At 53.8% G+C, this 21,263-nt stretch overlaps 9 protein-coding genes across 9 annotated transcripts; 4 read left to right on the plus strand and 5 right to left on the minus strand.

Annotated features, from left to right (window-relative positions):
* Nucleotides 1–367: 367 nt before the first annotated feature.
* On the minus strand, nt 368–1,501 carry alkB (oxidoreductase, 2OG-Fe(II) oxygenase family; the record flags this gene model as incomplete). The annotated part of the gene is made up of 2 exons (XM_058449575.1): nt 368–1,134; nt 1,207–1,501. The coding sequence occupies 2 exons, from the start codon at nt 1,499–1,501 to the stop codon at nt 368–370; spliced, it is 1,062 nt and encodes a 353-aa protein (XP_058311919.1).
* Nucleotides 1,502–1,823: 322 nt separating this feature from the next.
* nimX (cyclin-dependent serine/threonine-protein kinase CDC28) lies at nt 1,824–3,017 on the plus strand (the record flags this gene model as incomplete). Its single annotated transcript, XM_058449576.1, has 4 exons — nt 1,824–1,899; nt 1,969–2,477; nt 2,536–2,699; nt 2,756–3,017. 4 exons carry the CDS (start codon nt 1,824–1,826, stop codon nt 3,015–3,017), a joined length of 1,011 nt encoding a protein of 336 aa, XP_058311920.1.
* Nucleotides 3,018–3,960: 943 nt separating this feature from the next.
* On the plus strand, nt 3,961–6,531 carry N7498_002515 (uncharacterized protein; the record flags this gene model as incomplete). Its single annotated transcript, XM_058449577.1, has 3 exons — nt 3,961–4,407; nt 4,467–4,653; nt 4,706–6,531. 3 exons carry the CDS (start codon nt 3,961–3,963, stop codon nt 6,529–6,531), a joined length of 2,460 nt encoding a protein of 819 aa, XP_058311921.1.
* Nucleotides 6,532–7,089: 558 nt separating this feature from the next.
* N7498_002516 (uncharacterized protein) lies at nt 7,090–8,671 on the plus strand (the record flags this gene model as incomplete). Its single annotated transcript, XM_058449578.1, has 2 exons — nt 7,090–7,268; nt 7,321–8,671. The coding sequence occupies 2 exons, from the start codon at nt 7,090–7,092 to the stop codon at nt 8,669–8,671; spliced, it is 1,530 nt and encodes a 509-aa protein (XP_058311922.1).
* Nucleotides 8,672–8,810: 139 nt separating this feature from the next.
* On the minus strand, nt 8,811–11,921 carry N7498_002517 (transcription factor domain-containing protein; the record flags this gene model as incomplete). The annotated part of the gene is made up of 6 exons (XM_058449579.1): nt 8,811–9,717; nt 9,775–9,930; nt 9,979–10,545; nt 10,599–11,582; nt 11,702–11,784; nt 11,835–11,921. The coding sequence occupies 6 exons, from the start codon at nt 11,919–11,921 to the stop codon at nt 8,811–8,813; spliced, it is 2,784 nt and encodes a 927-aa protein (XP_058311923.1).
* A 420-nt stretch (nt 11,922–12,341) lies between these two features.
* On the minus strand, nt 12,342–13,519 carry N7498_002518 (lactoylglutathione lyase GLO1; the record flags this gene model as incomplete). The annotated part of the gene is made up of 4 exons (XM_058449580.1): nt 12,342–12,517; nt 12,573–13,319; nt 13,370–13,417; nt 13,465–13,519. 4 exons carry the CDS (start codon nt 13,517–13,519, stop codon nt 12,342–12,344), a joined length of 1,026 nt encoding a protein of 341 aa, XP_058311924.1.
* Nucleotides 13,520–14,319: 800 nt separating this feature from the next.
* On the plus strand, nt 14,320–15,506 carry N7498_002519 (uncharacterized protein; the record flags this gene model as incomplete). Its single annotated transcript, XM_058449581.1, has 2 exons — nt 14,320–14,837; nt 14,903–15,506. The coding sequence occupies exons 1-2, from the start codon at nt 14,404–14,406 to the stop codon at nt 15,504–15,506; spliced, it is 1,038 nt and encodes a 345-aa protein (XP_058311925.1). The 5' UTR covers nt 14,320–14,403.
* A 518-nt stretch (nt 15,507–16,024) lies between these two features.
* Nucleotides 16,025–17,824, minus strand: N7498_002520 (PH domain protein; the record flags this gene model as incomplete). The annotated part of the gene is made up of 4 exons (XM_058449582.1): nt 16,025–17,257; nt 17,316–17,408; nt 17,472–17,597; nt 17,699–17,824. 4 exons carry the CDS (start codon nt 17,822–17,824, stop codon nt 16,025–16,027), a joined length of 1,578 nt encoding a protein of 525 aa, XP_058311926.1.
* A 1,017-nt stretch (nt 17,825–18,841) lies between these two features.
* On the minus strand, nt 18,842–20,892 carry N7498_002521 (arrestin family protein; the record flags this gene model as incomplete). Its single annotated transcript, XM_058449583.1, has 5 exons — nt 18,842–19,714; nt 19,775–20,200; nt 20,252–20,570; nt 20,624–20,767; nt 20,831–20,892. The coding sequence occupies 5 exons, from the start codon at nt 20,890–20,892 to the stop codon at nt 18,842–18,844; spliced, it is 1,824 nt and encodes a 607-aa protein (XP_058311927.1).
* Between the last annotated feature and the right edge of the window lie 371 nt (nt 20,893–21,263).

The raw sequence follows: 21,263 nt of genomic DNA on the forward strand, positions 1-21,263 counted from the left end.
CGTTTGATCTGATCGTACACGACGAGGGTGTCCCGCCATATTCTCAGACATCATCTCTAAATTAGAACAAAAGGCCTCGGGTTGTCCGTGGATTGAGTGGCATGGGGCCGGGGAATCTTGGGCACTGACAAAGAAAAACCGCAGTGTTTTCGTTAACTGACGGTTCGACAGGTCATCTTTTGGTTTCGATGGTGGAGTCTCTCCTTCGTACCCAGGAAGATTGCTGGCCCTGATCTCCCCGTATCCGTTCATTATGGGAATATAATCCATGCAACCAGTGGTATACGTTTGTGAATACTTCAAGGCCATACGGTCAAGGATCTGTCGGTATCAGAAATAGCACAGCTCACTTAGGACGATTGGCGTCTCAAGAAGCATGAGAAGTAGTCATTTGCCGCACATTAAGGTTGATCCGCTTGCTGGACATCCACCCTTTCCACATCTCATAAGGATCTATGAGAACACTGGGCGCATCACCGCCAGCAGACGGCCAGTCCGCCAACCAGTTCGGACAAGTAGAGGGTAAAATCTTCGGGACTCCATGCCAGGCAAAGCGCGACGTTCCATTCATGTACACGGCATCACCTGATCGAAGTCGAATAATCTCCGCACCATTCCCATCATCATGGCTCACGAGAAACAAGCCATCGCATCCGAAGCTTACGCTGATCAAGCCTACATCGCAATCCTCGCTGACGTCTCGATGCATACTGAGGGTGTCTCCAGCTGAATGCAAATTCAGAATTGCCGCCTGCGCCTCGGTCTCGGGGAATGCGGCTTTCAACAAATTCGCAACGTCTTGCGGGAATGGTGGCGGAGCTTCGGTAGGGTAGACTTCGTCGGTCCAGTTGTACTGGCTGCCCAAAGTGACCCAGCGGAGCTTCTTCTCGAGCACATTCTGGATGGACAGGGGCAAATGAACCTGCGGGTCCTTTGGCTGCAGTGTACGTGTTGGGTCATCTGCGAAGAACGACTTCGTGGTCGCAGTACTGTCTGTTCCTTCCGGGTATGTGACGTCGTAATGCAGATGAAGATTGGTTTTATGTTCGGGGTTCGGAAGGTCCCGGTGGAGCAAACGTGATACCAGTTCGGACTGGACGGTGGGAGGGAATATAGAGGGGATCATCAGGAGACCTGTTGAAGGTTAGGAGAGGTTCTTCGGGCTGCGGTGTTAGTTCGGAGAGAACCGAGAAAGTCGAGGCTGACCGGAAACTGCATTGTGGGTATAGACCGGCATGTTCTCCGCCAAGGGAGCTTGGTCCTGACCGGAGGCATGTCCCCCGCGGATGAAGTCATCGAATGCCAGCCGGAGCTCCTGGCTCGACATGTACTGCGAGATGGTCAGGCTCGGAGGTAGATTATCTGGATCAACACCCTGGAGATCGAGGATGCCGGGATCATTGTCGATTTCGGACAGAGGAAGCCTAGAATATTTCTTGAAACAAAGCCGGACGGCCTCCGGCGGGCGGTCGTGGGCATCGAGGCCTTTGATTTGGGCCATGGCGATGCGGTTGACACAGATCGGCGGAGAGAGACATGAAAGGCACGCGCTCACCGCCTGCGCGTGGGGGGTTGTTTGTTTTTGCTCCCCACCATTGTAACGATCCTGCTGGTGAATATCTTCAATCCGACAAATTTCGACATCTTTTTGGTGTTGAGACCTCACTTGACTTGCTCAGTGGTCTCAGAGATTGACTTCCGATTACATGTTAGTGTCATTGGTTCCTTACCCCCCGTGTCCCTCCTTGCTTCTCCTTCATTGCTCCTTTATCCGTCCAATCTGCGTCTCCCCTACTTTCTCCGCCCCCTGTCATTCTCCTAACATGTTTGGGAGCAGAGCTGAATCAGACGTCGCCGCCGCCATGGAGAACTACCAAAAAATTGAGAAAATCGGTGAAGGTACGTGTTGTTGACGCTGTTGTTGATATTGTCTTGTCGGAACTTGACTCACGCGTCTTTCGTCTCTAGGCACGTACGGTGTCGTCTACAAGGCCCGCGAATTAAACCATCCAAACCGAATTGTTGCCTTGAAGAAGATCAGACTGGAGGCCGAAGATGAGGGCGTTCCCAGCACCGCCATACGCGAGATTTCTCTCCTCAAAGAAATGCAGGACCCCAACATTGTCCAATTGCTGAACATCGTCCACGCCGATGGTCACAAGCTGTACCTCGTCTTCGAGTTCCTCGACTGCGACCTGAAGAAATACATGGAGGCACTGCCGATTAGCGAGGGCGGTCGTGGCAAGGCTCTTCCCGATGGGTCCGTGTCAATGGCAGGTCTCGGTCTGGGCGATGCCATGGTGAAGAAGTTCATGGCCCAGTTGGTCGAGGGTATTCGATACTGCCACAGCCACCGCATCCTGCACCGTGACTTGAAGCCTCAAAACTTGCTCATTAACCGCGAGGGTAACCTGAAGCTTGCCGACTTTGGCCTGGCCCGAGCATTCGGTGTCCCGCTGCGCACGTACACCCACGAGGTAAGCACTGGACCCTGCAGTTGCTGTCCGTCCCGCCTTACTGATACATTCATCTCAGGTCGTTACACTGTGGTACCGCTCTCCCGAAATTCTGCTTGGAGGCCGCCAGTACTCCACCGGTGTCGATATGTGGTCCGTCGGCGCCATCTTCGCTGAGATGTGCACTCGGAAGCCCCTGTTCCCCGGTGACTCGGAGATTGATGAGATCTTCAAGATCTTCCGGTGAGTGTTCATCTGTATGCTGCATGTTTTCATCCACTAATGTTCCTTTTCTACAGTGTCCTCGGGACCCCCGACGAAGAGATCTGGCCCGGTGTCACCTCATTCCCCGATTACAAGGCCACTTTCCCCAAGTGGAAGCGACCCGACGCCCCCATTGTCCCCGGACTGGAGCGGGCTGGCCTCGAGCTGCTGGAGGCCCTACTCGAGTACGACCCAGCCCACCGTCTCTCGGCGAAACAGGCCTGCATGCATCCCTACTTCCGAAATGGCAGCTCGTACTATTCGGGCCGCACTACCACGCGCAACGGTTACCACTAATATGATCTTGTTTCAGATCTATTCCGTGTAGCCTTATTCATTCAACGTCAGAGGACCGCACACGAAGCTGATGCCCCGGGGAAATGCGTTTCTTTTGTTTCATTTTTCTCTTCTATGTATCTGGCGTTCATGGGGGGAGTGACTAGGCGGGCGGGCTTATTTTGATACAAATGCTTTCAGTCAAATGCAAGGCGTACATACCCCTTTTGGACCATTAGCCGGATGCTTCATAACGGTTTAAGCTAAAAAGTGCTGATAAATCGACAGCTGCCAGGGCACGACCTGCATGTCAGCCTCAATGCCGCTATGTCAGTCCACATGGCCACACCACCCGTACCTTCGGACGTCAACCTGTGAAACACCGCTACAGGGTCGTCGCGCCCAATCAGGCAGTTAGCGGGGAGATGGGCTTCGTGTCAGAGCTGAAAGGCGCCCCACTTGGAACAAAGCCAAAACCGTACGCTAACATCGCAACTGCTTATTATTGGAAACGTCCGACCCGGCTGGCAATCATCGTGCATGGTCTGGGTATTCTTCCATGATTTCTGCGCCACGCCTAGGGCTGTTGGGGGCCGTGTTCGCTCTGCTGAAAAAGACGGGAATTTGGGGGCCGCGCGGGGTCCGGCCATTGTACCTCTTGATTTGCAACCCACCGCGAGTCTAACGCACCCCTGCAGCCTTACGGAAAGCACCCTGGAAATATTACCCGCCAATACGGTGCGCGCTGAAGGGCGATTCTGTCCCGGCAACGCCGGGCTGGCTGGGGCGGAGGCCATGCAGTGGTCGGTATCGTAGTGGGGAAAGAGGAGTATTTAGGGCTGTACAGCCTGCTTTCGACTCGGTCTTATGTGATCGTCCAAGTGCTCAGCACTACATAAGGTGAAGAATTTCCCGTATCTGTCAGGGGTAAGACATATTTTTTCAGCATCCAACTTTGTGCATTATGCCCACCAGGGATGAATTCGACGATATGGGCTACGGTGCTCTCAACCGGCCACCGTCGTCACGCTCTAACAGCCGGCCTCCGCATCGTGCACGCTCGCAGGCACCACAGGAGTGTGTCAAGCAGTTCTGGGAGCAATTTAACACCAAGTACCCTGGCAAGGTATATACCGTGCTGCCAGATAACCCGTACGCTCGTACAAGGGCCAAGCGCGTGCCCAACGGGGTGATCCAGGGCCACGAGGCCGTCAAGTCGTATGAACAGGCCAAACGGGAATGCCAGAAGTCAGTTGAGCGCATTGTCAAGGAATGCCAGCGAGTAAATCAGAAGTATACCGATCCGCACTTTGATATTGAGCTGGATCTCAAGTCTGGTCGGCGACACTGTTTGGATGGTCTTGACAAGGTCAATGAGGAGATGAGACCGCGAGGCGTGAAGAGAGTTACGGTACGTTGATATGCCGCGGCATTGAAGGAAGTAGCGTAGAGAATCGCTGACCGGCTCAGGAAATCTTCGAAAACCCGCAATTTTTCGTGAACGGGCCGACAGCGTCAGATGTCCGCCAGGGCTATGACGGTGACTGCTGGCTTATGGCGGCGCTGTGTACCATGGGCAACAAGAAGGGCCTGATCGAGAAGATGTGCGTTGCTCGCAATGAGAAGATCGGCATCTATGGGTTTGTGTTCTATCGTGGTAAGCCCGCCCCAGCACTCTTAGCAATCCCAACGACTCACGATACGACTAGATGGTGAATGGCAACAATATATCGTGGACGACAAGTTATATCTGCGCGCGGCGGATTACGATGAATCAATTGATGAGCGTCAGACCTGGGACGACATCAACCGCACCGACAGCGAAGAGGAGTATCGACGGGTCTGGCAGACGGGTTCGCGCGCGCTTTACTTTGCGCAGTGCATGGATCCCAATGAGACCTGGCTTCCTCTGCTGGAGAAGGCATTCGCCAAAGCCCACGGCGACTATTCAGCTATCGAGGGTGGCTTCGTTGGAGAAGCCATCGAGGATCTGACTGGAGGTGTCACATCCGAAGTACTCTCTAATAACATCCTGGACAAGGACCGCTTCTGGACGGAAGAACTGATGAAAGTAAACGAGGAGTTTTTGTTTGGCTGTGGCACCGGACTCTTTTCCAACTGGCTGGATCCTGGCTATAATGGGCCTCCACGAGAACGCAAAGGAATCTCGGAGAATCATTCGTACTCAATCATGGAGGCACGCGAGATCAGGGGACATCGTCTTCTTCGGTTGAGAAACCCCTGGGGTAAGAAGGAATGGCATGGTGCATGGGGCGACGGCTCCGAGCAATGGACAGCAGAGTGGATGGAGCTCCTCGGCCACAAGTTTGGCAATGACGGCTTCTTCTGGATCTGTTATGCAGACCTTCTCAGAAAATACCAACATTTCGACCGGACGCGCCTCTTCGGCCCCGAATGGACCATCACTCAGCAATGGACCACTTTGAACGTGCCCTGGTCCGCTGATTACCACGGTACCAAATTCATCATGAATGTGACCCAGGCTGGCCCTGTAGTCATTGTTCTGTCTCAGCTGGATGCTCGTTACTTCAAGGGCCTAGCCGGCGAGTATAGCTTCGTCCTCAAGTTCCGTCTTCAGAAGGAAGACGAGGAAGACTATATCGTGCGCAGTCACAGCAGCCACTTAATGGGCCGATCAGTGAATGCCGAGATCAACCTTGACCCAGGTCGCTATCATGTGCTGATGAAGATTACTGCCTTCCGGCACGAAGATGTCGAGTCGACCGAAGAGATTGTCCGCCGTCTTGCTTCGAGTAGGAGGGAGAAGCTCGTACAGGTCGGACTCTCGTATGATCTTGCGCATGCCAAGGGCCTGGTGGCCGAGACCGACCAGGAACGGTACGAAAATGAAAGACGAAAGGCTGCCGAGCGCAAAAAGATCCGCGATGAAACCAAGAGAAAGATGCAAAAGGACTGGATCCGTGAGCGCAAGATGACTGCCCGGCAACAACGCCAGGAAGCCCGTCGCCCCAGTCAACTTCCCAACGGCCTCGAGCGCTCCTCGATTCCCAAGCAGATTCTAAACGATAGGCCAACAGAATCGCCCACTGATGTCGCGAGCATCTCCAGCGATGGCAGTGAACGACGGCGGACCATCAACGGGTCAGTCCCAACCATTCAGTTCAATGGCCTCCATGCCCGACACGCCAGTGGCTCTGGAAGGCAGCGAACCGAGTCTCCGCGCCCGAGTCTCAATACGCGCCTTGCCAATGAGAGTCTGGATATCAGTGATCTCGAACTGCTGGACGGATTCGAGTTCGACACCGACCTCGATATGCCGGCCGACGAGGCAGATCACAAGCAACCACGAAAATTCCCCGAGTTGGATGGACCTGCTGCTGATCCGTGGAATGCGGTTTGCGTAGTTGGGCTTCGAGTCTACTCCAAAAACCCCAATCTCAGCTTGGAAGTGGCACACCCTGTTCCAGAGGACGATATGGAGGCTCCTCTGGATCGGGATGATCCTGCAGTATCGGCAACTACTGAGAAGATGTTTTGTGGCGTTCACGATTAATCTATCTCGAGGTTTCTTTTGTATCTAGTCTGCAATTGAGCCGATTGTATTATGCTGCTATGTAATGGCCATATTTCGGATTCGTGTTACTAGACAGTTACGACTTTTCAATTATTATTTGCAAGGGACCGTACGATATTCAAATTTTGGATACAATTCTATAATTCACCCAGTCGACCTCATTGATTTATTTACAATAGGTATCAACGTAAATGGTGCGACCGTGTAGATAGAAGAGCTGAAGAACCACAGATTAGTAACCCACGTATAGCGGTAACTAACATTCAAGTTGAGTTCAGGTTCGGCTCTCCGCAAGCGCATCGCTCTATTTTTGCTCACTTACGTATTCCTTTACTTGAACTGAACCCCAAAGGACCGGGTTTACCTTTTTTCTTTTAACTCTTATCCCATATTTGTGGTTCTCTGAAACCAAAGGGTCATTCAAATACACCTTACGCGTGCGTCCATTTGTGGTTTTTATTTTCAGCAGTCAATAAACCCCCTTCGCCTCAACCCCCGCGATCTTCATCCTGTACAGCCGCATCTTCCAATGGCGCTATGCGCCCTCTGATTCACCATTCGCGCCATTTGGCTTTTCGAATATCCACAGGGGGTCGAACTAGTGCCTTCATTTCCGTAACTTATTTCCAAGCGGTTCGATTCCACACCGCGTCGGCTGGCTGTATTGATGAAACATTCGCGCTCCCTATCGGCAACAATGGAGAGATTGAACTGAGGTATGAGCTTGACTTTTCTTTTGTATGCATGCGGATTCTAAATGGATGCTAGAGTGACGCGACCGGCCACGTATTCACATGCCCAGAGCCAATTTTCATCGGGGCCAAATGTAATTCTCTATCTGCCACCGGGTCCCTTGTTTCAAGGGCCTGCTGCAGATCCTGCTCAGGATAATTCAGCCTCATTTGATGCGCGCAGAGAGATTGACTTGTTCAATGCAGACTCTGCTGAGTCCTCGCCGCAGCACCGTTTGGCCTCCGCGACCTCCGCAACGGTAGTCACGGTCAACTACCGCCTTGGCAGGCCGGAGGGGACAAATATCTTGCCTGAAAAGACGGCTTCAGAGCAAGAGCAGGATTCAAGTCCCGAAAAAGCAGTCTCTGCAAGCGATGCCCAGACAGATTTCTACAAGTACCCGAACCCGGTACACGACACACTCGTTGGATTTGACTGGATCCAGAAGCACCTTGAGCCCGCCTGCCTGGTGGTATTCGGGTCTCACATCGGCGGCTCATTAGCCCTAATGCTAGCGCTCACAGAAGCACAATCGGTCCAAGCAGTCGCAGCACACGAGCCTGTATGCGACTGGCCCGGGCTAGACGAATACTGCGCAATCGAAGACGCAGAAGAAGCCGAATCTAGCACCAGTTCAAGTGACAGCCACCATGGATCAAGGATCCGATCAAAACGACCCCCAAAGGCAAGATCATCACGGTCCACGCCCCCAGACCTGATCCCCCTTCTACAAGCGCGCGAAAAATTTTTCGCCTCGCCAGAGCGATGCTTCGACGCATTCGCATCTCCAATCCTCTTCCTCCGCTCCGCAGGCCGCGATATACCGCGCGCATTCCCGCGCTATCTCACAGGTCCAGAATACCCCGTGCCTACGCTTAAAAATACCCGCAAGTCGACATCCGCAGAGCAGCACGCGGCGGCGGATGGGTCTTTGTGGGATAGAGATGTGTATCCAGATGGTGATGCACAGGCCGATTTGGAAGCTTCTACTCCGGTTGTACGTCGCCGGAAGGCATTGTCTCGTTGGCCGCCGTATGGGTTGGATTATGGGCTAAGTGGAAAGACTTGGTCCGGGCCCGGGCATGGGATTGGTCGGTTGCAGATTACTTTACCTTGGGTGAGGGTTTTTTTGCGGAATGAGGTTGATGGGTTTGGCGAGGAGTCTGCGGGTCGTTTGACGGGACATAAGGTTGCTGATGCAATGCCCACGGTCCTTGAGAAGCAGGGTGAGGAGATAGTTTCTGTTATGCGTCGGGCGTGTTTCTGGGGTCGGGAGAAGGGTTTTGGGGAGAAGAAGGTGACGTTATCGCGGGTTAACGGTAGCCCAGATAAAGAGGCAGCGGCCTGGCTCGGTGGTGTTTTTGACGGGTCGATAGAAGGGGATTAAGATTCTTTACATAACTGCCATATTATAAATGGAGAAAATATACTCCAGATACAGTATCCCAAATACAGGTGTACCAAAACGCGCCATGTCCGTCTAGTCCCATATATCCAATATCCATGTACTCCAGTGCCAACCGATTTTATATAGATGATCCCCCACGCCCGGGATCCCCATTTGGTGACCCCCACCACCCGTCCATATCTCCCAGATCTGGAAGCATGCCTGGATCGCCAACGAACTGGGGTGTAGATATACCGCCCATTGGATTCGCACTGCTTCCACTGCCGCGGGTATCGGACAGAAGAGTGAAGTCAGAGTTGCGGATCCAGTCAAGATCCCCTGGCTGGACCGAAGGTGCAGAGAAATGCTGTTCATAAGAGTGTTGATTCTGTTGCGATGGGGGCTGAGGCTGGAAGGTTCGATTGGCGGTAGGAGGGAGTCCCGTTGAGGTAGAGCCGTGTCGTGGACGGGGTGCATTACTATCGGCTACGCGGGTCTTCTTGCGCGCATCCGACTCATGGCCATTCCGAGTTGGCTGTGATGACGCGGTGTGATGCGATAGAGCGGGAAGGTTGGCGCTGCTGATTTGTCGTTTAGCTCGCGGGCCAGAGCGGCGCATATGTGCTTGCCAGCGCCGTTGGAGGGTAACCAAGTAGTCGCGTGTGCGCTTAGCGTTCTCAAAGGACTGGCCTAGTTCGTCCAGGGCGCGGAAGCAGAGGTTAAGGTATGCCACCATCTCCGCATTTCGTGGGTGCGGCTGGTTCAGGTCGCCTGGTTCGGTGGGCATTAGAGGCGAGCTGGACACCGTGACGAAGAGCAGCATTAGTGCTGCGCTGAAAATGATGGCTACGACCTGGTTGCTCATTCGTCGGAACGAGTAGTGCTTTTCATAGATGTGAAGGAGGCGTGCGACTGCTGTGGCGGACTCGACGCACATGCGTCGTGCATGGTGGTATCCACGTCCTTGGCGAGGGCTGCGCGGCTGGATGTAGCTTTTCGAAACCCAGGGCCGGTGGAAGAAAATGATGATCTGGTGGTATTGCATACTTTTGTTTTATTAGCAATCGAGATAATTTCCTCGTAGCTTGGTCGTATGCGCTTACTGGAGCATCAGAAGATGAGGCAGTCTAGGTGTCGTATCATCATCCAAATCGATATCGAGAGTCGACGGCAGATTAGCCTTCCAAGCAAAGAGGTCTTCGGTCACCTGCGAGGTGAGCCTCTGCAAGTCATGGCGAGAGATTTCGGAACATCCGTATCTAGGTTCACGTTAGAAAGGTACCATCTGCAAGGTGGCAGATACGCACAGGATATGTCCAACAGGAGAAATCATCTCCCAGAGCACAGCAAATTGTCTGCAGACCAGCTCAGCTGGGTTCTTTAACCCGTTTTCGAGTGCATGAGAGGTAGACTGAAGTCCATATGGATACCATGTCCCTTCCTTCTCAGCCCCAAGGGTAGAAGCAGGTTTGGGAACGGTGATGTCTCCGGCATTCATGCGGAATGGGCGGCCCAGGTAGAATCCCCAGAAATGGTCTGCAACATAGCTGCCCCAGAATGCAGCTCGCCGGACATCGGCTTCATGTGGGCTCATATCACCTCGGTTGACATATGGTGTCATGTCGATATGTAAGCCTAGGTCAAAGGCAAGCCGCATCGACATCCCGCTGTACAGCCAGCCACGGGCGTCACGATTTGATGCTCCCTCGTGGCAGCTCATAAGGACAAGGGCTTGAACTGTTGCAACGCACGGAGAATCGAGTTCGATCTCCAATAAGGCCTTTGCCCTGTCTGCGAAGAACTCGGCCAAGGATTTGGGGAATGTGATGAAAGTAGGATGGTATCGGGCTTCGAAGGCGCTTCCAATGGCACACCTGGAGACCAGTTAGCATACCGAACAGCCATAAACAAATAGATTCAAAAATACATGGCATTGGTGAGGACTTCTGAATAGAAGGGAGTATCGTCATATTCATTCCGCCATTTGGACCGCGCGGTCATGTACATCTCCTTGTCAACGACGTAGATGCTCGGGTTCTGCCATGTGAAGTAAAGTTCGACGAGATGATCTTCCAAGACCTGATCAACCGGCTGGCCGACTCGAAGATGGTTCAAAATATCCTGACCATCATGGCGAACAGTACGCGCATCAGGCCGCTGTCTTTGTTGCGTCGCGGACACATCCACCAAGTTGAGGTTGGAAGTAGCACCGTAGAACCGCAAATGACCATCTCCTGCAATCTTCAATGTGCCGATTCGATTAGAAAGCTGTTCAATGACATCGTTCTCAGCCTCGTTCTCTTCTTCACTGTCAGACTCATGGGTTGGGTGGTCGACAGGCATCCGGCCCATTAATACGCCAGGCTGCTGAGCCATATCCACACCAAGCTGGAAACTATCCGGACTCGGCCCGGGATTGACTGGCATGCCGGGTGCCGCTCCATTGAGATTGGCGTAAATGGTATCCAGACTTTCCGCAGTGGGAAGGGTAAACCCCCAATGGACAAAGTTTTGATTATCAGATGCTCCCCGTACCATTCCAAACGGGTTCCAGGGTTCCACAGAGGGCATCTGCTGACCGAGGGCGATCCCCTGCGAAGTCAATGAGCCGGGAGTTGCTACATCGACTCCCTGCGGGACTTGTCCATTTGGAGTTGTGCTGGGTGGACTCTGGACGGGAGATGTGCCCGAAACACCGGTTGAAGCTGTCTCCGCTGGTTTCCTGTCATCTTCTACGAGACTTGTACTTATAGCGATACCGCGGGAGATTTGCAGAGTGTCCAGGACCCTGTTCATGCCGGCTTCATCTTCGGCCTTCATGGGTGGCGGCTCTAGCCCTTGATCGTGTATGAATTGAACGAGCTGATCAATTCTCGCGGAGAATAGCTCCGTGGAAGCTCGAAGGGATACTCTAGCATATGTGTCAGCCGAATATGCGTCTTTTCTATCGGGATATCGACAATGCACCCCCGCATCAGCCGCCGATCCAATTCATGCATAGAAAAAAAAAAAAAAAAGGCATATACCCACTTCCGCTTGTCATCGCCATGCTGATATTTACAGTCCTTTCCTTTTCGCTGACAATTTTGGCAGTGTGGCGTCGAGCCGTCGCACTGGAGCTGATTAGATGCCGGCGCCGATCCCCGCACGAGGAAGTACATACTCTGACCTTGCTCTCTCGACAAGGCACGCAGGCGGTCGTGACGTGCTTTCGAGGAGCTTTCTTCGGCTTCTCGGGCTCGGGCGACATGGTTCGGAAGATTCCCTACTCTGGATCTGGAAGAACGATTGGCGATCTGATTTAACGCGTGGGGGTGACGTTGGGGTCGGGGTTGGGGTCGCAAGCGCAGTCGGAGCGCAGTCGGAGCCCAGGCTGAAGAGTCACCGAGAACGTGTTAAGTCATCTTGCGTCTGTTTGAACAGTCGCATTCATCGTGCTATATGTGCGACGGATCTGAAAGAAGTCTGGAGATAAAAGAGGCCTTGGACCAGGCGCAAAATGTTCGTCGGGGAGGGGAAAGGGTCCACCTCGGTCCATCGGCGCGGGCCTATGAGACGATGCATGATAAGCCTGGTGCCCCATTTTAGACTCACGCGGACACTACGTTTTGCGACTAGTTGTACTACCCTTGCTAGATTCGTATATATTTATAGCTAGGGAATGTCTACTCTACCAGTTGGAGGTGCGCTTGATCCGCTCGTTCTGGATCACCTCGATCCAGTATCCATCGGGATCCAAAAGGAACGCCACATTGTTCATCCGACCGTCAGTCAGACGCTTCTTGAAGTCGACCTTGAGCGATTCGAAGCGCTCGCAGGCCGCCTGGAGGTCGTCGACCGAAACACCTGCGGTCATTGGTTAGAATGGAAGAAAAAACACCCATGGTACAGTGGATCTTACAGATGTGGCCGAATCCCTGCGGCTCCGTGTTACCGTTGTGGTAGACCGGTCCCTCCTGCTTCTCGGTTCCGTAGTTCCAGGTCAGCTCCAGCAGGCCTTCCCACTCCGCGACATTGTTCTTAGCACCCTCCTTGATCTCGGGGTTGGCAGCGGGGTATCCCAGGAAGTACAGGTTGAACTTGTTATCTGGGTTCTCGATGGTACGGACCAGGGTCATGCCCATCTTCTCCTGGTAGAACTTCAAGCTGGCCTCCGCATCCTTGACACGCAACATGGTGTGGTTCAGACGGTAGGTGCTGGGGTCGGTGGCGGCAGACATATCCTCGTCGGCGCGTCTGATGATCTCCACCCAGTATCCGTCGGGATCCTTAGCGAAGGCAATATGGCGCATGCGGCCTTCGGTCAATTTCTTCTGGAAGGGATAGCCGGCATCTTCAATGCGCTTGCAGGCAGCTTCGATGTTGTCCACGGAGATGGCGAGATGACCAAAGCCCCGGTGTGGCTCGGTGTTACCATTAACGACGCTGTAGTTGGGGTCGTTCTCGGTGCCATGGTTGTGAGTGAGCTCCAAGACGGCGTTGCGGTCAGTCCAGTGGCAGTCACCCTGGAGAGAGGCCGGGCCGTTGTAGGCGAGGAAGTAGTTGGTAAACTTCCACTCGGGGAAGTCCAGTTTGTTGACCAAGTTAAGGCCGAGGAACTCATAAAACTCCACCGATCGCTTGGGGTCCTTGACCCGCAGCATTGTATCTGGCCATGGTGTTAGTGTCAAACTGGGAGGGCGGAGAATGATTACAAACGGTTGAGTTTATAGGTAGAAGTATCGGACGCCATGGTGTAGGTTCGCACTACAACGGTCAGTGATTGGCTATTTGACACAGACAGGGGACATTACCAGGAATAGAGAAAGGAGTGAGTACCCTTGAGGACAAACGCAATCGGGAGAACATGCTATGAAGAAGGGGAATTTTGCGTGAGGGGAGAAGTCCGATGTGGGGCGGATGACGCTACCGCAACAGCTTCCGCTGACTTCCACGGCATGACATTGGCTGAGGTGCCCTATACTGTCGATGCTTCTCTATATACCTCGTAAACACTCCGATATACTACCTATAATACACAAAGCGAAGAGATGCACTGCCGTTTCATTGTATAGTTCATGGTAGCTGCAGCCAAGAGCTCCAACCGGTGCAACCTCGCAGCCCCGCATTCTCGGCCTTGCCCTTCTGCGCTCTCTCTCGACGCCTAGACGCTTCACCCTTCTACGCCTTCTACATCACCACCCTCTAACGATCGCCACAAGGTTCGTCTGCCTTTCCATTCTGCACTCCGCACGCCCCTACTGCCGGCTGATCGCCCACTACCGGCTATTGGCCTCCCCCCTCCTTCCCCGGTTTCGTGTCGCTCCTGGGCCCTTTGCTTTTTCCAATATTTGCACTTCCGCGCTTAGCACAGTCAATGTACTTCTGCCTGCGCCCTGTCCCCATTGCTCCCCAATCAAAGCCCCGCATGGCTTCACGATGCCCCCCGGTTCTGTACGATCGTCGTGGTGCCTGGCGAGAGCCTCGCGGCGCATCCCATGACTGCACGTCCTACCCTGCCTTCATAAAAACCTGCCTTTCTGCTCCGAGCTCGCTCTGTGCCACCGGGCGCGGCTGGAATTATCGTGACTTGTCATCCGGATCGAGTCACCTCTGAGTCAACACCGTCTGCACTTGTCCCTGCCCCCTTCTGGCCTCGAGCCCGCTATGAACGATTTGCACTCGTGCTCCCTCTTAAGCTTGCATTGGAATGAAATAGACGCTGGCCCTCTTGCGCACATGAATTTGCTACAATGGGTTTGAAGATGGCTGAATACGAACCCTTTCCAGTCTCAGGTTACTTCTCCAAGCCCGATCCCGCTACCCCGAAGACCGACCCCGACTTCCTTCCCTACTGGGCTCGCTGTCGTGTGCAGTGTGCTCAGAATTTGTTGGACTCTTCCGACGAGCCGATCGAGTACGACGACGACGACGAGGACTATAGTGATAATCGCTTCTTCTTTCCGGAGGATTGCTCGTGGACCCCGCCCAAGGACTGGTCCGTGGAGGCGCATTGCCGAACGATAAAGGAGATACCCATCATCCAAGTGCAAAGACATACTTCGACCGGCCTTGACGCCACCGACACGATGATTCCTGGACTTCCTGATATTAAGATGCTGGACTCGGAGGCGCTGGGAGACCTTCTGGAGGATAATTTATCCCCACCGGAGATCACGACCATTCTGTGGGTACCCCCATGTTGCATCTTGACTATTCTGGCAAATCACTGACATATTTGTCTTCTTGTAGTGTGTTCGCCACAAACGGTGCCGTCTTCGCCTACGGCTCCTGCCTCTCCTCCCGCCAACTACGAAACCTCAGCGCAACCTACGGTGCGGCCTACACATGTTACGCTAAGACAGCCTCAAGTGGCAACCTAACAGGCGTAAACCCCGCCAGCCACCCATCATCCTACGTGACAGCTCAGTCCATGTCACTAGGCGATGTGGGGTCGATCGTCTTCGAACTGGACGAGTCAGTCGCAGTAGTGACCCGAATCGCCGACAGAGTCCTGCTAGCCGCTGTGGGGCCATCCAAACTCGACGAAGAAGCAACGAATGGCGACGATATAGTCGATGGTGTGACAGGTGATTCTGGGAATGGGGCCACATCAGATGGGTCTCAGGGCGATGGCCACCACACACCCACGGCAGCATCTCCGAACCCCGCCGTTCGCAATGGCAATCTTGATGCCCAACATGAGATCGACCGCAGTGCTGATCTTGCTCGCTTGGCTAGTCTGAACTTGTCTGCTTCACCTTCCGTTCTGCTTGCCCTAGAGTCCAAATGTGCTGCTCTGGGTAGGTTTCTTGGGCAGAAACTTCATGACTTGGAAAGTCCGGAGGATTTTTGATCTATTATGTGTACTGGCCATCTCCGTGGCCTGACATCCCCCACACCCTATGATCTCCTCGAACCCCTATACTAGTGTATCAGACATGAGCTCACGACAAATTGTGAATTTATTTCAGCGACTTGGGCACTTTCTTCAAGCGGACCTTGGAATTCTTTGCGTATCTACCTACATCTTTGGTATCGAATCCTATCCCCGACTCGACTATATCTATATAACGCAATCAAGTAAACGATTAACATCCTGGTTGAGATTAAAAAATAGAAAAAAACTCGTTAGAAGTCGTAGATTTTGCAGAGAATTAGGCAAAGTATATATGGAACAACTGTATGCATCCCACGAGCCACGAGTAGATCAATTTACCAGGGCACGCTGAGATTGTGAAAACAAAATGGCCGGAACGAAATGTCAACCGAAAGGGATCAATACATCATGGAAATCCAAACGTATTCGGTGGCATATCCAAGAAAGAAAGAAGCAGGACTAAGGAATCAAAGATCCCAATCGCATGATATCACTTAGACCTTCTCCTCGGGCTTTTCCGGAACAGCTGAGCCACCAGGAGAAGTGTGGAAGTGGCTGGTAGTGGTGTCACTACGGCTGAGGCCGGGGCCGGCAGCCTCCTTGGTTTCATTTGCTTCCTTTACATTGGTGCTGGGGGAAGCAGCCGAGGAGGCTTCCGGGGAGGCTTCCGGGGAGGCTCCCTTCTCGGCTTCCTTCTCGGTCTCCTTCTCAGCCACCTTCGCGTCGTCCTGTTCGGCGTAGATAGGGGGCTGGCTGGCGGAAGCGCTGCGCGAGGGGCCAGCGGAGGCTGCAGGCGAGGCAACGGGGCCACGGGTGGCCTCCTTGATAACCGACCACCACTTCTCAGCGTCGCTGGGGGTGTGAGCCTTGAAGCTGAGTTCGGTGTTGGTGTGGAAGGCGTTGCCGACCTTGCTGCTGGAGACGTCCTTACCCTTGACATTGAACTTGACACCGTCGATAGCGCCAACGATGCAGTCGGGCAAGTAGAGAGACAGCTCCGGGGCTGGATCCTTCTTGAAGTCGTCGTCGCTCTTGAACTCGTGCAGGTAGCGAGCCGGGGTGACAACATAGTAGCCAGTGCTGTAGCCCTTGATGACGGCGCGGGAGCGGCGCTCCAGCGAGCCCTCAATCAGGGGCTTAGTGGACCGGTGCTCCATGTTAGGGAAGCTGATGCTTTCGAATGAGCGGGGCGGCGAGTCGGGGTTGACCAGGACAGAGTCGTTGCGCACCACGAAGTTCACCCACTCGAAGTCTGGCGGAATGCGCTGAGCCGTGCTCAAGATGTCGGCGTACATGGCGCGCTGGCGTTCCAGCTGGCCACCCATGAACAGGAAAAACTGCTCCATGGCGCCCTGCGCGGTCAGGAGAAGATGTCCCTCGAACTGCTGGAATGAGTTCTGCACAGCCAGGATGTCATTGCGGTGGTTGTTCTCTTCGATCACCTGCTTGTTGAGGCGGTAGTTGATGCCCCGCTTGAGGATGTAGGGATCATGATGCTGATCAATCTTGTTGCCAGCAGCCGCATCGAACGTGGCGGAGTTCTGGCCGAGCAGCTCAATGTGCTTCTGGGTCGTCTGGCGGGCCTTCTCCACGGCCTTGGCGCCCTTGGAGGCGCCTGACTTGAGCTCCTTGGACTTGTTCTTGATCTCCTTATGGAGACGCTCCAGGGTAGGGAGCACACTGCCCTTCAGGTTCTTTTCGGTTTCAAGGTACATATTCACCATGCCCTAATTGGGAGCATTAGTGACCACCCATAACAATCGACTTGGACCGTTTTATGCGTACCTGGGAGTTGTTGCGCATGTTCTCGAACAAACCGGTCACACCACCACCACTGGAGCTGAAATGGTGGCCCTCCTTCAAAGGGTCGCTAACGGTCTGGTAAAAAGGGATATAGTCAGCTCAAAGATCACCATAACCCAGGCATAATGGGACACTGACTTTGAGGATCTTCTCATGGTCCTTAGACTGAGACTTGCACACCTTGGCGCAGGCGTTGACATAGTCCTCAAGGTTACCGCACATGTGCTTCCAAGCACGCAGACGCTCGATTAGCAGATTGGTAGTCTATATTGCATGGACGAGCACGTCGTTAGTCTATCATTCCCAACGCGGGGCTCCGCTGCTGCCCAACGGCACGTTCTCGCAACAGAGCGCTCTGAACCCACCTCAGTGCTATCGGTATCGGGGATGGCCTCGTCATCGCTCATAGACGTACGGCGAGTGAAGCCGCTGCTCACGGTGGCCGACCGCTGAGGGAGCTTGGCATCCACGGGGCTTGTTGGGGACGACATGGCGGATAGTCGGGGTCGGGGGGTCGGGGATGGGGGACAAGAAGAGCTGATAAAAAGGATGCTCGTGATCGGACTCGCAAAGTAGAATCGTAAGGTGTACAGTCAATGCCTTTTAAAGCTCAGCTCAACTTTCGACACGGAGTGGGATATGCGGGATAGGGAATCGTGGGCTGTGGCACTTTTGTGGCTGTGATTCAAAACCCGAATCGTCGGGCAAGCGCTAGTCTGATGACGGACTAGTCGTGTGCAAAGCGCCTTGAACGCAGACGATGGGTGGGGTCGATGGTGGGAATCGAAGGAATGGTGGGATGAGCTCGCATTCTTCTACGCCGATCGTCCGTCGATGAGGTCACTGACCGCGTCTGTGGCGCTCCGCTGCCCAACTCTGGTGACCCATTTTGAGTCTGTTTGAATTACGGCAACGAATAACGGATTGAAAAAGAGTGGCATGATCATTGCCCCTAGCTATAGCTATAGTTCTTGATGCTCAACACGTACCGCGCCCCGTGTGTTTGGTGCCACTGTGGAGCCCCGCGATTCGAATGCGGCCGCACGTAGTACCGGTCCATTCCACGATGCCACAATGGCGTTGATAGTGTACGGAAGAAGACAGCTTGCCAAGTTGGAAATTGACGGGTGCTCCACTTTCCATTCGATATGGTGAGATTAAATTACAGGTTGAGAAAAAATGTTATCCATGCGTAACTCGTGCTGTGGAGGCTGGTTCTCCGATTCAGCTGTTTCATATTCCCGTAAAAGCAAATGATCATGTCTATGATATATCTTCTCCTGTCTATAGTAACCGAACGCCGAGAAAGACCAGGTGTATGAACCGTGTCGTGAAATGCGGGTATGATTGGAAGAAAAATTTCCACTCTGGAAGAGAAGAGAGAAAAGGTGATTGGGGCACCAGTGTCCAGCACTGAACCCGCAGTGCTCGCGGAGGTCGGAAGGGAAATTAAGGCGATGGCGTGTGTAAAGCTTCAATCGAGGATTTTATGGTGTCATGGTCACCTGTCACGCTCTAGCGCGCGCTTGCACTAGTCGTAGCCTGTGTTCCGTGTCGTCAGCATTGATGCCAGGGTGCAGGTATCCGGGACGATTATGCACCTCGAAAGGAGTGGAGACTCCGCTAGTTCGGCCGCTGTTTCGGCCACTCCGGAGGTGAGCCTGTTGCGGCGATTGGAGCACCGGCGGCGAAGGCATGTCGCTCGCAATCACTGCGTTGTAGTCGGGAAGACCCGAGTCACAAGGACCCACGGCCGCGCGCACAGCGGTCGAGTAACTGGGGACTCGACTCAGAGTCTCGACTTCGGCATACTGAGGATGGTAGGGAGTTGCCGCGCCCGATGAGATCGGATCGTGGTCTCCGTCATCAGAAGGTCTGCGGGACAGCGCCGGGCTGCTGGGGCTATGTGAATTCGAGCCGGATGATGGGCCGAAGTAATCGCCGAAGTGGACGTTCAAGCCACGCGAGTTGGTGTGGCTTTCCGAGGGAGAGTCCTGGGTTGGCTCATTAGGCGTGGCTGGGTGAAATACGGAATTTGCGGTGAGGTTGGTAAGACGGCTGTGCAACGCGGAGGCGGAGATGTCGGTGTTCGTCAAAGCATTCATCGAAGCGAGGTTCTCTGCCGAGATATTGCGGCTGAGTGCACCAAAGGGGGTGCCTGGACCGCCGCTGCCCGGGCCCGGGGTGCGGTAACCATTGGGGTCGACCTCACTGTACAGCTGATCGAATGTGTGCTCGCCGTATAGAGGAGGCGCCTGGTGGGCGGCAAACTCATCGGCAGCCTGACGAGTTGACTGCTGCGTCTGCTCGCGGAGATTATTGTTCTCGTCAATGGCAATGTTCGGGGAGATGAAGATCGAGACCGGAAGCGTCGCGCGGAGCTAGATTGTCACAGTTAGCATGACCCCCACATTTACGTTGCCGAGGCTTCTCTGACTCACCTCACTAATGTGGCCGTCGGGGTTATGGAGTTGAATGCGGAACTTCAATTTGTGGCGGATTTTAATGCCCTTGGTGTCCGTATCCTGCAGGCACCGGGTCAGGGTTTGCGGCATGTCGAGATAGCGTGTGAACTGATATCCCTCGGCCGCCTCGTCGAGAATCTCGATATTGTTTTCATCAACTTCGTGCTCGTCGGTCAAGATCGTACGGGTAGTCTTGTAGGTATTCCGAACGGAGTCGGCATCTTCCGGGTTGAGAGTCAAATCGTGGCTTTCCATCAGCTGCGACGTAGTTTGTCCGATGCGCAGACCCTTGAGGAGGGGAATCAATTTGAAATCAACGCGAATCGCGGTACCGAACATGACCGCCTTGCTCGGTGTGCTGATGGAGTATTCGATCTTGTTCGGCCAGATGTTGTCCACCGACTGTGCAGTTGTTAGTATGGCCTCTCACAACAATATCCCGGTGCAACGTACCATCGCATGCGACAGCTCCAGCGCGCTGGGGTCAAGGGTTCGAATGATCCGCAGAGGCTTCCGAGCGACAATGTCCTTGGCGTACTTGCGTCCGATCTCGGCCTTGAATCTGTACATCACCCAGGTCTCGGACAGACCCTCCACACTCTCGGGCATGGAGCCCTCCAGAACGACGTCGAAGGGATATTCATAGTTGCCAGCAGCCAAGACCTCCGTCTTGCCTTTGCCGGCGTCTCGGAATCGCCAGGTCTTGTCGTAAAATACTCGTTCGCGCCACGATTTGCGGCCACCGCCGGCTGAACTGGATGGAAGCTGCCAGCTGCGGGGCGTTAGTTTGACATTAAGGTTGCGCAGTGCTGTAGAATGACATACCAGACGCGCGACATGCCTGTCAGCTGTAGGCGAATGTGCTTGATGGCGAGGGGCTCTGACAGGCAGAGTACCAGGGTCCCCTTCAGGTGGGCGCTGGCAGCCTCATGTTCGTTGCCGCGAAATACGATGTAGTCATCGTTCAATCTGTATCCCCGGTCATTAGCACTTGAGCTCACCTGGGCAAGAGCTCATGACCACCCCACTCACCGAATGTCAAAGTACTTGGCGTTGCTTGCGCTTCCGCCACCACTAAAGAAGCTGAGAGCCATGATGCCCGCTGCGATCGGGCAGCCGAATGAAACCCCAGGAAGGGCAGTATAGGGAGAGAATGGGAGATGGGAAGAATGGAGGAGGAAAATCGGAAAAATAAATCAACTATGACAGAGGGTTTTTTTGCGTAAATTCTCTATCTGTGATCTACCGGACTGTGTCCAGAATCGAAATCCGGTCCGGCCAAACGGGTCCGCACCGGTGGATATGTGCCGTTTCCGGCGGGTTTCCGGTGGCGTTGAAGGCCCGCCGATGTTGCGAGCTGACTAAGCCAGGACTCTAGATAACTGCCACAGTAGTTAAGGGTGGGAGAAATAGAAGTGATCAAACTAAGTGATCAAAATAGAAATGATCGAAAGGGATGTGGGAC

This window comes from Penicillium cinerascens, assembly GCF_028974065.1.
Source record: "Penicillium cinerascens strain IBT 15544 chromosome Unknown contig_1_segment0_segment0, whole genome shotgun sequence".
Classification (NCBI taxonomy): domain Eukaryota; kingdom Fungi; phylum Ascomycota; class Eurotiomycetes; order Eurotiales; family Aspergillaceae; genus Penicillium; species Penicillium cinerascens.